Source organism: Echinops telfairi, unplaced genomic scaffold (assembly GCF_000313985.2).
Source record: "Echinops telfairi isolate 266 unplaced genomic scaffold, ASM31398v2 ScPeMD7_23;HRSCAF=83, whole genome shotgun sequence".
NCBI classification, from domain to species: domain Eukaryota; kingdom Metazoa; phylum Chordata; class Mammalia; order Afrosoricida; family Tenrecidae; genus Echinops; species Echinops telfairi.
The window spans coordinates 68,461,336-68,475,879 of NW_022103920.1; the positions used below are offsets into that span (position 1 = coordinate 68,461,336).

Below are 14,544 nucleotides of genomic sequence, written 5' to 3' on the forward strand. Positions count from 1 at the left end.
TAAGACCCCAGATGCTATACTTTTTGATAGCCGGGTCTAGGCTGTTTTTATTACAGTGGCTGAATAACGTATTTTGATATTGGGGAAATGTGTCCTTTTTCTTTACATTGCTTTTGATAGTTGAAGTTATATTACCTTCCATATGAAATTAGTTAATAAATTTGATTTCATTAAAGTGTTATTCGGACTTCTATTGAGATATCTACATAAGACTGACATTTTCGTTAAAGTAAATCTTATAATCAATGATCACAGGATGAATTCCCATTTTTGTACCTCTCTTTTAGTTCTTTTTGCGGTGTTTGATAGCACTCACCTTACAAGTCTTTTATGTCTATGTAATTTTTGTTAGGTGCCATTGAGTTAGACCCAACTCCTGACGAACCTATATGCCTATGTTTCCCAGAAAGAAACATCGCCCAGTCTTGCACCATCCTCACAATGGTCATGTTTGAGCCAATTGTTGCGGTCACTGTGTCAGTCAATCTCCAGGAGGGCCATCTTTTTCCAGTGCCTCTCTGCTCTCCTCACAATGTCCTTTACCAGGGACTGATCATTCTTGATGCCCAAAGTATCTGAGAAGAAGTCTTGCCAACTACTCTTCTAAGGAAATTTCTATTTGCACTTCCTCCAAGACAAATTTGTTTGTTATTCTTTTGTCTATGGTACTTTCGACACCATGATTCAGATGCATCATTTCACCTTCAGTCTTCATTTAGTGTCCATCTTTCCCATGCATATGTGGCCACTGAAAATATGATGGCTTAGGACAGGGAAACCTTGTCCTCAAATGATGATACCTTTGCTCTCTCAGACTTTAAAGAGGTCTTTTGCAGCAGTTTTGTCAAATGCAATACACGATTTGATTTCCATGAACATTAATTGTAGATCCAAGTGTGTGGCAGTTACATAATTTCCTTCAACTTGAAGTGTAGGGGTGGAGACTAGCCTGTCAATCATGTTGCAGCCTGATGGTGCTTCCTTGTGGGCGTGACTTCCTCTTAAGGAGGGTCCTGGAAATCTCCGCCTCTCTTTCTGCCTTCACCTTCCTGTTGACAGTACAAGAGACCTGCAGGAGCCCTGGAGATGCGTCCACCGCCATTGGATCTATACTCTGCACCCACCGGCCTGTGATCTTCCTGCACTCTGCATCATTGCATGTGCCTCTGTGAGTCTGCAGAGGGATTTATAGACTAGGATTAGGCTTATGGACTTGAGTTGGACTGTGCTGGAATGTTTTATTGAAGCATAATTCCCTCTTGATATATAGCTCTCTCTTACATATATATATATATATATATCACTGAATTGGCTTCCTAGTCAACCGGCCTAACACAAAGTGAAATAAAACATATGACAATTTCGATCTTTTCGCTGTTTATCATGATATTGCTTTTCACTCCACTTGTGCCGATTTATGTTTTATTTATATTAAGATTTAATACATACTGAAGGCTGAAGTCTTTGATATTACATCAATAAGTGCTTCAAGTTCTCTTGGCTTCCAGGAAGCAAAGTTGTGTCATCTGCATAGGAAAAGTTGTCAATGAGATTTCCTCCAGTCCCGATGTCTTGTTTGTTTGTTTGTTTACACACAGTCTAGCCTCTCAAATTATTTGCTTAGCAGAGAGTTTTAAAAAGTATGGTGAAATGATAAAATCCTGAGTCACACCTTTCCAGATTTTAAACAATTCACTATCCCATTGTTAGATAAAATTGCTTCCTGGTCTAAGTACAGGTTCCACATGAAAACAATGATGTATTGTGGAATTCCCATTCTTCCCAGTTTTTCATAATTTGTATCCCACAAAATTGAATACATTTGCATAGTGAATGAAATACCAGTAAATATCTTTCTATTATTATCTGTTTTCAGCCAGGATCCATCTGAGATCTGCAATATCCACTCCTTACACATCCTCTTCTGAATCTGGTTTGAATTCCTGGGATATACTACTTCAACTGTTTATGAATTACCTTCAGCAAAAATATACTTTCATGTGACATTAATCTTATTTTTCTATAATTTTCACAATCGTACAACCATGGATCTCTTCCAGTTGGTTAGCCAGGTAGCTGCCTCTCTCCTTTAGCATAGATTGGTGAAACTTTACATCACTGTATCAGTTTTTAAATTATTTCAATTAGTATTTAGTCAATCCTTAGAACCTTGTTTTTTCATTAATATCTGCAGTGCAGCTTGGACATCCTCCTTCTTCAATACCATCTGTTATTGAACATATACTACTTCTGGAAATGATTAGACATTGATGAATTACTTTAGGTACAGTGACTATGAATTCTTTCCAGCTTCTTTTTATGTATCCAGCATCAATCACTTAATTGCCCACAGAGTCCTTCAATAATGCAACTTGAGACTTGAATATTTTGTTCAGTGCTTTCAGCTTGCAAAATGCTGAGCACGTTCTTTTTCACTTTCTAACTCTAAGCCTTTGTACATTTCATTATCATCACATATAGCATTGTACTTCACAATAAACCCTGGAATATCCTTTTTGATGAGTAATGAAACAGCATTCCTCTTGAATTTGCAATTCCTTGCATAGCAAGCTCCGTGAAATAACCAATTCCAATTCCACAGTAATGCCTAGAATATTGTTTCTTGTGCTATTTCATTTATAATGAGTTCCAATATTCCTGGATTCACACTTCCTACATTCTACATCCCAATTACTGATGGACGTTTTTTGGTAACTTCTTATCCTTCAAGTCATGAGCTATTAGCAAATGAAGGTCCTGAAGGCTTTTCTCTTTCCAGATAATTAAGACAAAGTCTGCATTGAGGAGGTAATTACCTCCATCATATTTTGAGTGTCTTCCCATCTGAGGGGCTCATATTCTGGCATTATTTAACACAATGTTGTACTCCCTATTATCAAGGATTCAATTGGCTAATTCCTCAGATGTGGGCTGCCTCTTTCTTCCTGGAAGTCTGTTCTTAGTCTGGAAGCCCCAATGAAACTTGTTTACAAAGGGTGACCCTGTTGGCATTTCAAATAACAGTGGCATGGCTTCCAGAATCACAGAAACAAGCAAGCCACTGTAGTACAAAAAACTGGCAGATAAGTGGAATTTATGTCCATGGATTGGTAAATTTCTAAGTATTTTATTAATTTTGCTGTTATTGTAAAGGTATTGTTTTCTTGATTTCTTTTCCAAATGAATGGGCTTTGGGCTCATTTTAATCATAGCCTTAATCTAAGAACAATTAGTTCCTATGACATGGCCCTACTCTGTACTCACCTTCATGGAGAGAACAATGAAGATAAGGGCGTTATATCGAAGTGTAGTGAAGAAATCAGACAGTGTCTGGCTCTCAGAAAGAATTGTGTCTGGAGTCTTAAAGGCTTGTATTCCAACAAGTGGCTATCTAAGTGAGTTGTCAATTAAGTTCACATGGAAGAGACCCACCAGTCTGTGTGATCTAAGGATTATAAAGAAGAAAATCCAAATCTGGAGGTGGGAAAATGATCAGAGCTTGCATTCTGAACACTCCGTTTACAGAAAGCTATGGATGACTGCAGAAGGGCAAAACCTATTTGCAGGGTCCCCATGTCATCGATGAAGGCTCCAGTGATTCCACACTGACCATAGTCCCGGGATGCGAATAGCTTGCTACCAGTCAGAGAGCACTGCATAATCACTTCTGGCAGATTAAGTTAGGTTAAAATATAACGCTTTATAATTCGATGTCCCTTTGGAACATAAGAACTTCCTCGATCTCCCTTTTGACAAACCCTTCTAAATTTGTTCTGCTTTCTTTTCTATTGAGGCCTTTCTCTGTTCTATTTGTCATGGTCATTGGTTTGATTTTTTTCTTGATTTTGCTTGGTATGTCTTTCTGTGTATAAAATTCAAGATAGGTAAATCTACTGATACAATAGCTGAATTAATAATTACCTAGAGCCATGGCAAAGTAGGTAGCAGGGAAATGGGGAGCTAACAACAATACAAACAAGAAAATATTCTAAAATTTATTTTCGTGATGATAGAATAACTCTTCTTAATAAGGTTAAACTATTGAATTGTATGAAATGTGAATTATATGCCAATAAAAAAGGTAATTAACAAAAGTGTAGGCAGGTTGAGAAGGTGAGAAAAATTGTCAAGGGTTGATGTAGTACCATGAGTAAGAGAGGGATTATGGAAGAAAATTTTACAAGAGTCTGAAATATACATAGGCATAATCCAAGTATTCTGGACAAATTCTGTGGATTTTGTTGGCGAAATTAAGCCATGTTTTATTCATCAGCAAATAGAAAATGATACCCCAGAAACGCTCTTTGCACATGCTGATGCACTGCTGCTGACTCCCATTAGTTCTATCCCACAGAATGAGGAGTACCAGGAAACCTGATTTAAAAGCGTGCTCAGAGCAAGACAGGAATGTCTGAGTGTGGACTTCTAAGGGAAATCAGAATACACTGCTCAGCAAGATCTACAGCTTGAAACCAAATTTCTCTTCCGCCATTTCCATCTATGACAGGATCTAGATATATTGACTTTCTTTAATCAGCTGCATCTAAAAGGCTGAGGCAAACTTACAAGAATGATTTCCTATCTGGCAGTCAAATCACACCTTTGGAAATTATAAAAAAAATTTTTAAGCTAAAAGCCTGCTATTTATGCTTTGGAAGTAGTAATTTTATAAATGGATTCTGAACAACCTAAAAGGAGTTAGTGTTACTTAAATAGTGGGCAATTTACTCTCTTCTTTTTGGTGGGGTTAGAATCCCATTTGCAATATCACTGATTCACAAAGTCCTGCAGTAGGGAGGGAACCATGCAGCACAGCAGCTGAATAAAAAATATTCACTTTTAATTACACTTACTTTCAAGACTGCAAAAGCAGTATTACTTTATATGCATGGCATATAAATCACTCCTGCTTATTTGGTATTAACTAATTTGTAGAACATGCTTAAAATTAAGTAACTTTCCCTCAAGATATATAGATAGATAGATATAGATATAGATATATATGATTCTTTTATACCCTCCATTTAGGTATGATTGTTATCCAGGATGAATTGGAATCACAATATTTGGAAGCCTTTTCAAAGTGTCCCTGCTTCCCTCTTCCCCATCACTTATAACCCTCTCTCCACGAATACGTGTGATGGATTGAATTGGGTCCCCTCAGAAATGTGCTGTTAGCTGGTTCATGCTTCTCAGTATTATGTCACCATCCTCCATTCTGTAATCTGATGTTAAAGAAGCAGGATGCACTCTACAGGGTTAGAGTATATTCTGAGTCAGCCTCTTTTGAGATACAAAAGGGGTGAAACCGTAACTCAGGGGGACAAGCTCCCACTAAGAAAAAAGAGGTGGAAATGGAGCAGTTTGAACCTAAGGTCACTGTGCCGAGAAAGTCAGACTCCGGGAGGAAATTGATGACAAGGACATGTTTTTTCTCCAGAGCCAACAGAGAGGAAAGGCTTTCCTCTGAAACAGTTGCCTTGAATTAGGACTCCTAAATCCAGTCTAATTGAATATATTTAGGTTTGTTCCAGCTTTCCACTTGTGCTATTTCTGAAATAGAAGCACTAGGTAACAAAGGCAAATCAAGTCCTGGAAAGTCTAGATGACTTGTTCAACATCACAGAGCCTTAAATTAATATGATAGGCTTCCTATTGTTGATTCTCCTAGCTTTCAGACGACTGTTAAAGCAGTGGTTTAGGTTGAAGCCTATTACTGGCCTGGGGAATAATCTTGAAGCAGAAGCTTGTAGTAGCAGCTAGTCTTCTAAGGTGGAGAGTCGGGTATAAAGAGAGTGAAGGGGGTGAGTAAAGATACACTAGCACTTTGAAAGAGCTGTTAGATTCTTTGTTCTCTGCCGGCTTAACCCAGTTATTTATCAGCTGATGGATACACATCTGAAGTGTTTGCTTTATGAAGTTTCTAGAAGCTGGCTAGGAGCTAACCATCAGAAATCTGTTTTTAATCCTAGTTTTGCCTTGTTATCTCAGAAATTTTGCTTGGGTACATTTCCCATATTCTTGGCAATGCTCCTATTGGGTTTTAAATTATAATTAATTGCCATTATTAGGCAAGATGACAGAGCAAAGCATGCTCAGATGGAGGATAGTTTCAACACTATGCAGCATGTCTCCCTAAGTGTTTTCTATATTACCTACAGCACATTCCATATTCCTTCTGACCGTGGTAAGCCTTTGATAGCCAGACATGGGTCTATTGGTTCAAGGGAAGGTGCGCCGTACCAGCTAAAGCTTCCAGAGATTGATTCACAGCAAAACCTTGTTGCAATTGGGAGATGATTTCTTAACACCCTTCTCAGGTTTGTAAGGAGCCGTGGTTGTGGAGTGGGTTACAAGTTAAGCTGCCAACCACAAGGTCAGCAGTTTGAACCCTCAGCTACTCTGCTGGAGAAAGACGGGGCGTTCTACTCCTATAGAGATTTAGAGTCTCAGAAATTCCAGGAACCCATTCCATTCAATCTTAATAAGTTTCTCCCTTTTAACTTGGCTAGTTTCCCTTAGACAGGGGACAGGAGAAGTCACATTTCAGCTTAATTTCTTTTTCCAGTTACACTTATCTTGAAATTCGGAAATAAGGAACTAATTTAAAAGGCCTTCCCACATCCCTTGTGGCCTGCCCATATACCCTAGCATGTTATAATTTAATAAAAAGATTACTGGATGGGCCTCTCAGGATTGTACCACTAATTATGAAAATCTCTTTTATACTTCAGGTCCTGGTTTCCATCAACATTTAGATTAAGAATTATCTGTGGCCACTTCCCTTCTCCTTTTTCACGAGAGATACAAATGTTTATTTCCTTTATTGGTGGTTCTGGATGATTTCAAGACAAAGGAGTGCAGTAAATTGTCTTCACTCCATATTTAACCAGAAGGCACATTTGATAATAACTACATGCACTCCCATATACTGAAGAACCATAATTTAAGCATGGTTAACCAGGATTAAACAAATCCCAACAATTATTCTTTCTTGGTGGGATTTAGGCTATTTTTCAATTACACATTATGCTATAATAAGAGATATCTGTGATGTTCATATACACCTAATTATCATTTATTCACTATGTAATTATCTGTATTTCATATTCATGACAATAGTAAAAAACCAACTACCTGAATATTTTGTGCATTAACGGTGCATATTTGACAGTCTTGAATCAATGCACTCCCTGTTATAATGTAATGAATCAGTTCTTTTAAAAAATCATCTTCATTCAAATTCAAATAAATTTCCCCCAAAATAAATTCACTGAATTGCTCCTCTTCCTTATAATTCAAAATATCTTCTCATGATAAACAATATATTTCATGGTTTGGAAATCATCTGCTATACACCCTGTTATGCTTCATTTGATGATTTGTCACACACACACACACACACAAAGAGCAAGAGAGAGAAAGAAAACACCCAACAAATCAAACCCACCTGCCATCAAGCATCTCTATAGAGACCACACAGGACACAGGATTTTCAAGGCTTTGGCAATCACAGGATGTCCAAGGCTGCCCTCTTTACAGAAGCAGACTGCCACACTTCCTCCTGCCAAGCTGGTGGGTGCAAAACTACAACCTTTCGGTTACACAAACATTAGCTACTCCATGAAATGCAATGCATAAAATTATCTGCTACAGTTAGTCTCTCCTCTGTTTTTATTTTTTAGTATATTCTGGACTATCTTATATGTTGCCTTTTAAATTTTATACTAAGTTAATATATCTGCAATTGGTATATTTTATTAAATGTTATAGGCAGGTAAACCTCTATTTTTCTACACCAAGACTGGTGCTATTAAAATACTAATTTGATGAAGGGAGATGTATCAGAGCTTAAAAAGTGAAGACTCAATTTATAGAAGGCTAAGGAGGGCAGTGGGAGCACAAAATCCATCTGCAGAATGCCTACTTGAATCAAGCCTCTGGCAGGTCCTCTCTGGTCACAGTACAGGGACATTGGCATCTTTAATATCAGACAGAAATTACTATGAACTTGATTATAGTGGATGGAACCATGATAGAATATGATACCTGCTCAGTTGACGTCCCTCTGGTTGCATCCTGAATATGCTCTGGTTTAAAGGTTTCTGGTTTATTCGAAGACTGAAATATTCTCTCTAGCTTACCTTAATATTGTCAGTGATCTTTTCTTTCTCTCTTTGTGTTTTTACTGTTTCTGCTAAGTTTATCAGTTTTTGAAGCACAGAAAGAGTGGATGTAAAGCGACAACAACTGATGTAACAGCTTATCGGGGCTCGGGGGTGGGAGGTTGAGGGGAATTGAGGGGCAAATAATGAATATGGGAGGAGGGAGGGTGCATTAAGAACTGATTGTAGCGATGCATACACAACTCTTTAAAAGTAGCTTAACCATGGAAGTATATTATATGTGAATTTTAAATCATTAAGACTTTTTTAAGTGGTGTTATTTGCAAAGTTTTATATAGTTAGATTTGTTATTTAAGGAGCGCTAGTAGTGCTACTGGGTAAACATTTGAATGCTGGTTGAAAGGTCAGTGGTTCGTATCAAACAGACATTCTGAGGGAAACTATGAGGCTACGTGCTCCCATAAAGATTTATAGCATCAGAAGCGCTACACAAGGTCATTATGAGCAGGAACTAAATGGGTTTGATTTGACGGTAGATTTGTTTATGTATCCTTAAAATTATTAAAAATAGAATATTTATATCTCTCCTCCCTCCATCATCTTATTTATTAGTTTGCAGGAACGAAAATGATTTTAATTATATTCCATCTGAATTTAATGATGATCACATTAAATATATATTTATAAGCATAGACATACATATATGTGACACTTTGAACTCTAATGGCCAATAACCAGACAAATTGTAAGATGACATATAAGTCATGATACAGAAGAAAGGAAAAAGGCATTAAAAAGATAGGAAAGAATAAAAATCCCCAAATGAACATCAGAAGAGATTAGAAAACTTGCTCTTAAATGTGGAATAGCTACTGTAAAAGCAAGCAATGAGGAAGTAAAGGAGCTGAACAAAATAATTCAAGGGGCAGTCCCAGAAGACAAAATAAAGTGTTGTACTGAAATGTATAAAAATCTGGAGTTAGAAAAGCAAAAAAGAAGAACATTCAATATTTTTAGATATTTTTGAATTGAATACAAAATTCAAGCATAAAGTAACAATATTGAAGGTTTTATGGTCAAGATATTTAAAAACATAGAAGTGTCAAAATATTGAAAGAATAGAGTTACTGTATCAAAACTAATTTGTAGCTGTTGAACCATTTAGAGGGGTAGTATATGATCATGAACTGATATTATTGAAGGACAAAGGTAAATATCTGTTGATCAATATCATTAAATTCACCCACACTCAAATCACACTCACTGTCCCTTAGTCAATTCGGACACATCACACCTAAGTAAAATTATTCTGAAGATACTTTAAAAAATAGTTGTCGCAATACATTTACAGAAAACTACCAAAAGTTCAAGCTAGATTCAGAAGAGAACATGGAACAGGAAACATCATTGTTCATATTAGATGGATCTGGGCCTAAAACAGAGAATGCTAGAAAGATATTTACCTGTGTTTCACTGGCATTCAACTTTGTGGATCATAAACCCATTTGTGAAGAATGGGAATTCCAGCATACCTCACTGTGTTCTTGCAGAATGCTAACACAGATCAAGAGGTTGTTGTTGAAATTGAACACGGAGCTATTGCATGGTTTAAAATTAGGAAAGGTGGGCATCAGGGTTGTATGCTTTTACCATCTTTATTCAATCTCTACACTAAGCAAAGAAGCCAAGAAGCTGATTGGAAAAGGCTGTGGCATCAGGTTTCAAAGAGACTCACTGGCAGTTTTCAATAGAGAGATGACACAACCTTGCTTATTGAAAGAAGGAGACTTGATCTTCACCATTACAATCTTTTATATGGATTACACCTCAACATAAAGAAAAAAAATTCAGTACTGGACCATTAAGCAACATAATGAAAAACTCAGAAATCACTGACGTTTTAAAATACACAATCAGTGCCCATGGAAGAACAGTCAATAATTCAAAAACATCTCTTCAACGTGTTCAAAAGTGCGACTTGAAACACCACGCTGCGTCATGTCTACCTCTGTTTGGATCACCTTTCCTTTTACTGGCTGTGGATACGGACATATTGGAGTCCACAGGCTAGGTAGCTCTCTCCTAAATATTTTGGCACAAATGAGTGAGCACTTCATCAATTTGCTGAAACACTCAAATGTGTAGGCTGTGAATTCCTGGAACCATATTTTTAGCCAATGCCTTCAGTGCAGCTTGGAATGCATCTTTCACTTGGAAATTTTAACAGTTCAACTAAAATTATTATTACTACCTGCCTATGAACTACTTCCCTAAGACTGTTGGGCATATTGTGCCAAATTTATTTAGGTATTGAAATAGGATTGTCTAACTATATAAAATAATTTTCATCCTCTAATGTAATAAAAGCATTTCTGCGTTTGATACAGAAAGCATTTTAAATGCAAATGACCTGTAACACTGTGCTTTCCTAATGGGACTCATTTTGCTTCCTTGATATCATGGTGTAATGCTTGTACCAAGTATAGGCAATATACCTGAATTTTGACCCTTCTTCTCTAGGATTTTAACTTTCTTCATCATGTACAATAACTCAGATAAGAGAAATATCCATCACAAATTTAATTATTGAACATCAAGTTTGATCCACACCCGCACTAAGTGAGATACTGATGCCACTGCCATGCAGCTAGAGCAAGTTAGATAGGTTATTTCAATGGAATGTAACACCTGACAAGTGATCTGCAGTTTACTAAATATATTTCTAATTAACACTAGATAAGAATACTACTCCGTATCCAGTAGTAGGTACCATCCTAATTGAGTAGACAACATTAAATTAAATGTGTGCAGCATGTTAAGCCAATGACAGCAGGAGACAACTCACGTTGCCTTGGCGGCTCATTCAATTGCTCGGTGGGATCCAAGTAACTAACGTAAGTACAATACATCAGCAGAGGAGAGCAGAAAACCGCTGGAACAAGAATAATGAGAAAAGAACAAACCAGAATTGAATTGAAAAGCACGCATAACCCAGAACTAGAGATTAAGTGCGCGCGCGCACACACACACACACACACACTCACACACACACACTCACACACTCACAGCGCCCTGAAAGGAACTAAGAAATGAAAGCAGAGGAAGAAACAGTCATTAGCAAAGTCAGAAAAGTCATCGGAAAAACAACAAAAAAAGACCAATAGAGAAAAATCTGAAATATTTCTCAATTGAAATAGAAAACAAATGTATTAGCACAAAGGGAAGGGTAGCAAAGATGCTAAAAATAGTGAAACAAGCTATATTGGGAAAAGTTATTGTCTTAAACAGATGAATCAATTATTTGCTATACGTTTGCTTGTTTGTCTATTTATATATTTAATCTATGCTCCGCTCCAAAAAGTTTTAAATAAGCTTCCAAAATAAATAACAATACTAGACAAGAATGAGAGAAGGAAAACTGAGGATGAGAGAAGAGATGGAGTGAGGGAGTGTTAATACTAACTGACAAAATGCATGCCTCATGATTCTCTTCAGGTTTCCCATAGCGGAACAAGAAAATAGCATCATTTACGGGCCAAAAGGTTTCCAGGGACCGTAAGAAAAGCAATGCAGCTGCTTACTCAAAACACCTGAGCTGTGTAAAAGAATACAGTGAGAAGAGTGGATCATTTTACAAACTTCTGGTCTGTGTCAGTTGAAGATTTCTGGACTTTCGCATCTGTTTCTGTATTGAGTAATTTTGCTTGTGGTGTATACGAAAAAAGAATCCAGCATCGTACAAATAAAGTTAGAAAAGGGAAAAAAAAACAAAAACAAAAAAAACACACCTGAGCTGTGACCTCAGTGCAATGTGTGATATATGTTGTCAGTAAAAAGGTCAAAAGGTAGTAGATGACATTCTCAATGTCATTTAAACAAACAATACAATATTGAATTCTGAGTGGTTTCTTTCCATAATTCCTCTCAGATCAGCACAAATCATAACTGGATAAATATTTCAGAAAAGTCCATTATGCAAATCATCCCAATAAGCCACTCTCAGATGGTCTGGCTTATCCAAGAGCAAAACTGAGCATTTTCAGAGGACATCCTATCCTTTGGCTAATCCTTAATGAATATTATTTTCACAACAATTAAATCATGCTTGAGAACGTCTTTCATATTTTAAAATATAGTCATTATTTACCGAAGGATAATTTCTGTCTTTCATATTTTAAAATATAGTCAGTATTTACCCAAGGATAATTTCTGTCTAGAACATGTAGTCAATTAATGGCCTATTTAGGCTAAACTAGGCTGCTCATGATTAAACACCCTCCATTGAACTTATTTTATGTGGCAGGTTTCTCTTTTCTTCTCTGGGGAGAGTTCTTCTATTTTATAAAATGTGAACTAACATTATTCTCAGCTCCAGCTCCCTAGGTAGCTGTTTAGAACAGATTTTGTTTATAGGGTCATACTGAAAAAGCTACAACCTTGGAGAGATTACAAGAATGCCTTACTCTATTTTACTAAAAATAGGAATCTGAATTCAAAATCCTAAGAATGTAGCTAATAAGTAAATGTTTTTCATTATACAGAAGGAAGCAACATTCTTAACTTAAAAGGAGTGGAGAATTGCTCTTAGTAGATTTGAACTCTCGCAACCCTCGGGTCAATGCTGACTCCTAGGGACCTCCCTGTGTTTCCAAGACTGTAACTATTTACCGGAGCAGAAAGGCCAGTCTTTCACCTTCAGAGCACCTGGTGGCTTCAAGCTGCAGAACATTAGGGTCGCAGCCCAACAAGCAACCACTACACCAAGTCTTAGGATGCCAAGAGTGTCTGACCGGTGAAAGGCTTCACTAGCTTCTAACCTGGTAGCTGAAAGGTGGCGATATAAGTCCACCCGTAATGTGCTTGAAGGCTTGGTGATCGACTCCCTCAAAATAAGCCATGGAAAACCCTACAGACTACACTTTTGCCCAGACACAAATGGAGTCACTGTGAGCTGAAATCCAACTGAGGACAGCTAGTGTGGAGATGTAGTAGTGTAATGACTAAACCTGAATAAAACAGAAATAACTCCGTAATAGCAACAGAAGCACGTAAGCTCTAAAGTACCAAAGGGACTTAGGAAGGTGATTCATCCTAATGTGTGCATGTAGCACACCAGGACTTCAGTAGAACACATTTTAAGTGTCGTCCGACCGATGGCCTTGAAAGACAGCACAGCACATGAAGTGAAAGGCAGTAAACCATTACCTCAAATCAGCAGCTTTCCCCGTCTTGTTAGTACACACAACCTCCCTGGTCTGATATCCAATCTGGATGTCCCAATATTTGTTCTCTTGTCTGTTCTGTCGGTTCCTATTTCTCTTCTTCTTAATAAGTTCGCGGGCCTCTGGGTCCTTTACCCCTTTTCCTCGGTCCCTGTCCCGTTCTTTATTTTTCCCACGTCTCCTGGCTTGTCTGACTTGTCTCGAGTGGGCCATTGAGCACGTGCTCCAAGGACCAACATGCAGGCTGTACATGCTCTCTTCCTCTTCACACGGACCAGTCTGACACAGCTGAAACTCCGTCAGGTTTGGACAACCGGAGCCTCCAAACTGAGGAGGTGCCACCACATGACGTGTCCTGTGCTGGAGCCCACTGCCACAAGTCTTGGAGCACTCCGACCAGGCAGAAAACTCAGACACGATGCAATCTTGCTGGCACGGGATAAGGCAAGCCTGTTCCAGAAGAGGCTTGGGCTCAAAGTACTCACAAATGATATCCTCGGTGGGAATGTTTCTGTCTTTCTCAATGCATGTTATCTCTCTCACTTGAACGCCTTCTTCCCCCTTCACACATTCCATGGGTTTCTCCAGGGTTTTTGAAATCACAGGTTGACATTGGTTCCAGGGGCCCAGCCTCCAGTCGTACAACTCTTTGTGCCAGTCACAAATTCGGAAGCAATGTTGCTGGTTATTTGGTCTCTCTACCTGCTTACAGTTGGTGTGCAATGTCGTCCATCCTTCCACATGGGCGCACCACACAGCCCTGGTCTGAATCCCTCCTGGACCACATTCGTCTCCCATGCATCGACCCCATGGACCTACAAAACAAGACAAGAGTTACTAGGAGAAAACGCTACTAGGAGAAAACCACAAGTCACTTCATATTCCAAAGGATGTTTCAAGATCTAGTACATTAACGTCCCTAAAGTGCAATAAAGTAGGTCTCTGTACATGGCGGTGGCAAAGTAATGATCAGGACTAAGTATTTTTGCAAAAAGGGAACTGTGTCAGAGTCTATATAAGGTAATTGCTGGGATAATTTCACTTTTGGTCCTTTGGGGATTACTAAAAGTTTGCTTTTATTCATTCCCTTTATTTTAGGTAGTTAGAGGAGGCTTGCTCATAAAAGACACTGTGAAGACCCATTACTCCTGTCTCAAACCCACCAAATCCATTTCAGTAACTGCCAAAGGAAATAG

At 38.0% G+C, this 14,544-nt stretch overlaps 1 protein-coding gene across 1 annotated transcript in view; it reads right to left on the reverse strand.

The window, feature by feature from the left end:
* Nucleotides 1-14,432, reverse strand: part of THSD7A (thrombospondin type 1 domain containing 7A) — a 283,581-nt gene extending 269,149 nt beyond the window's left edge. Inside the window, exons 1-2 of the mRNA XM_004702825.2 lie at nucleotides 14,297-14,432; nucleotides 13,332-14,163 (exon numbers count right to left, since the gene is read on the reverse strand). Of these exons, the coding sequence (XP_004702882.1) occupies nucleotides 13,332-14,163; nucleotides 14,297-14,432 (968 nt within the window). The remainder of the gene's footprint in view (nucleotides 1-13,331; nucleotides 14,164-14,296) is intronic.
* Between the last annotated feature and the right edge of the window lie 112 nt (nucleotides 14,433-14,544).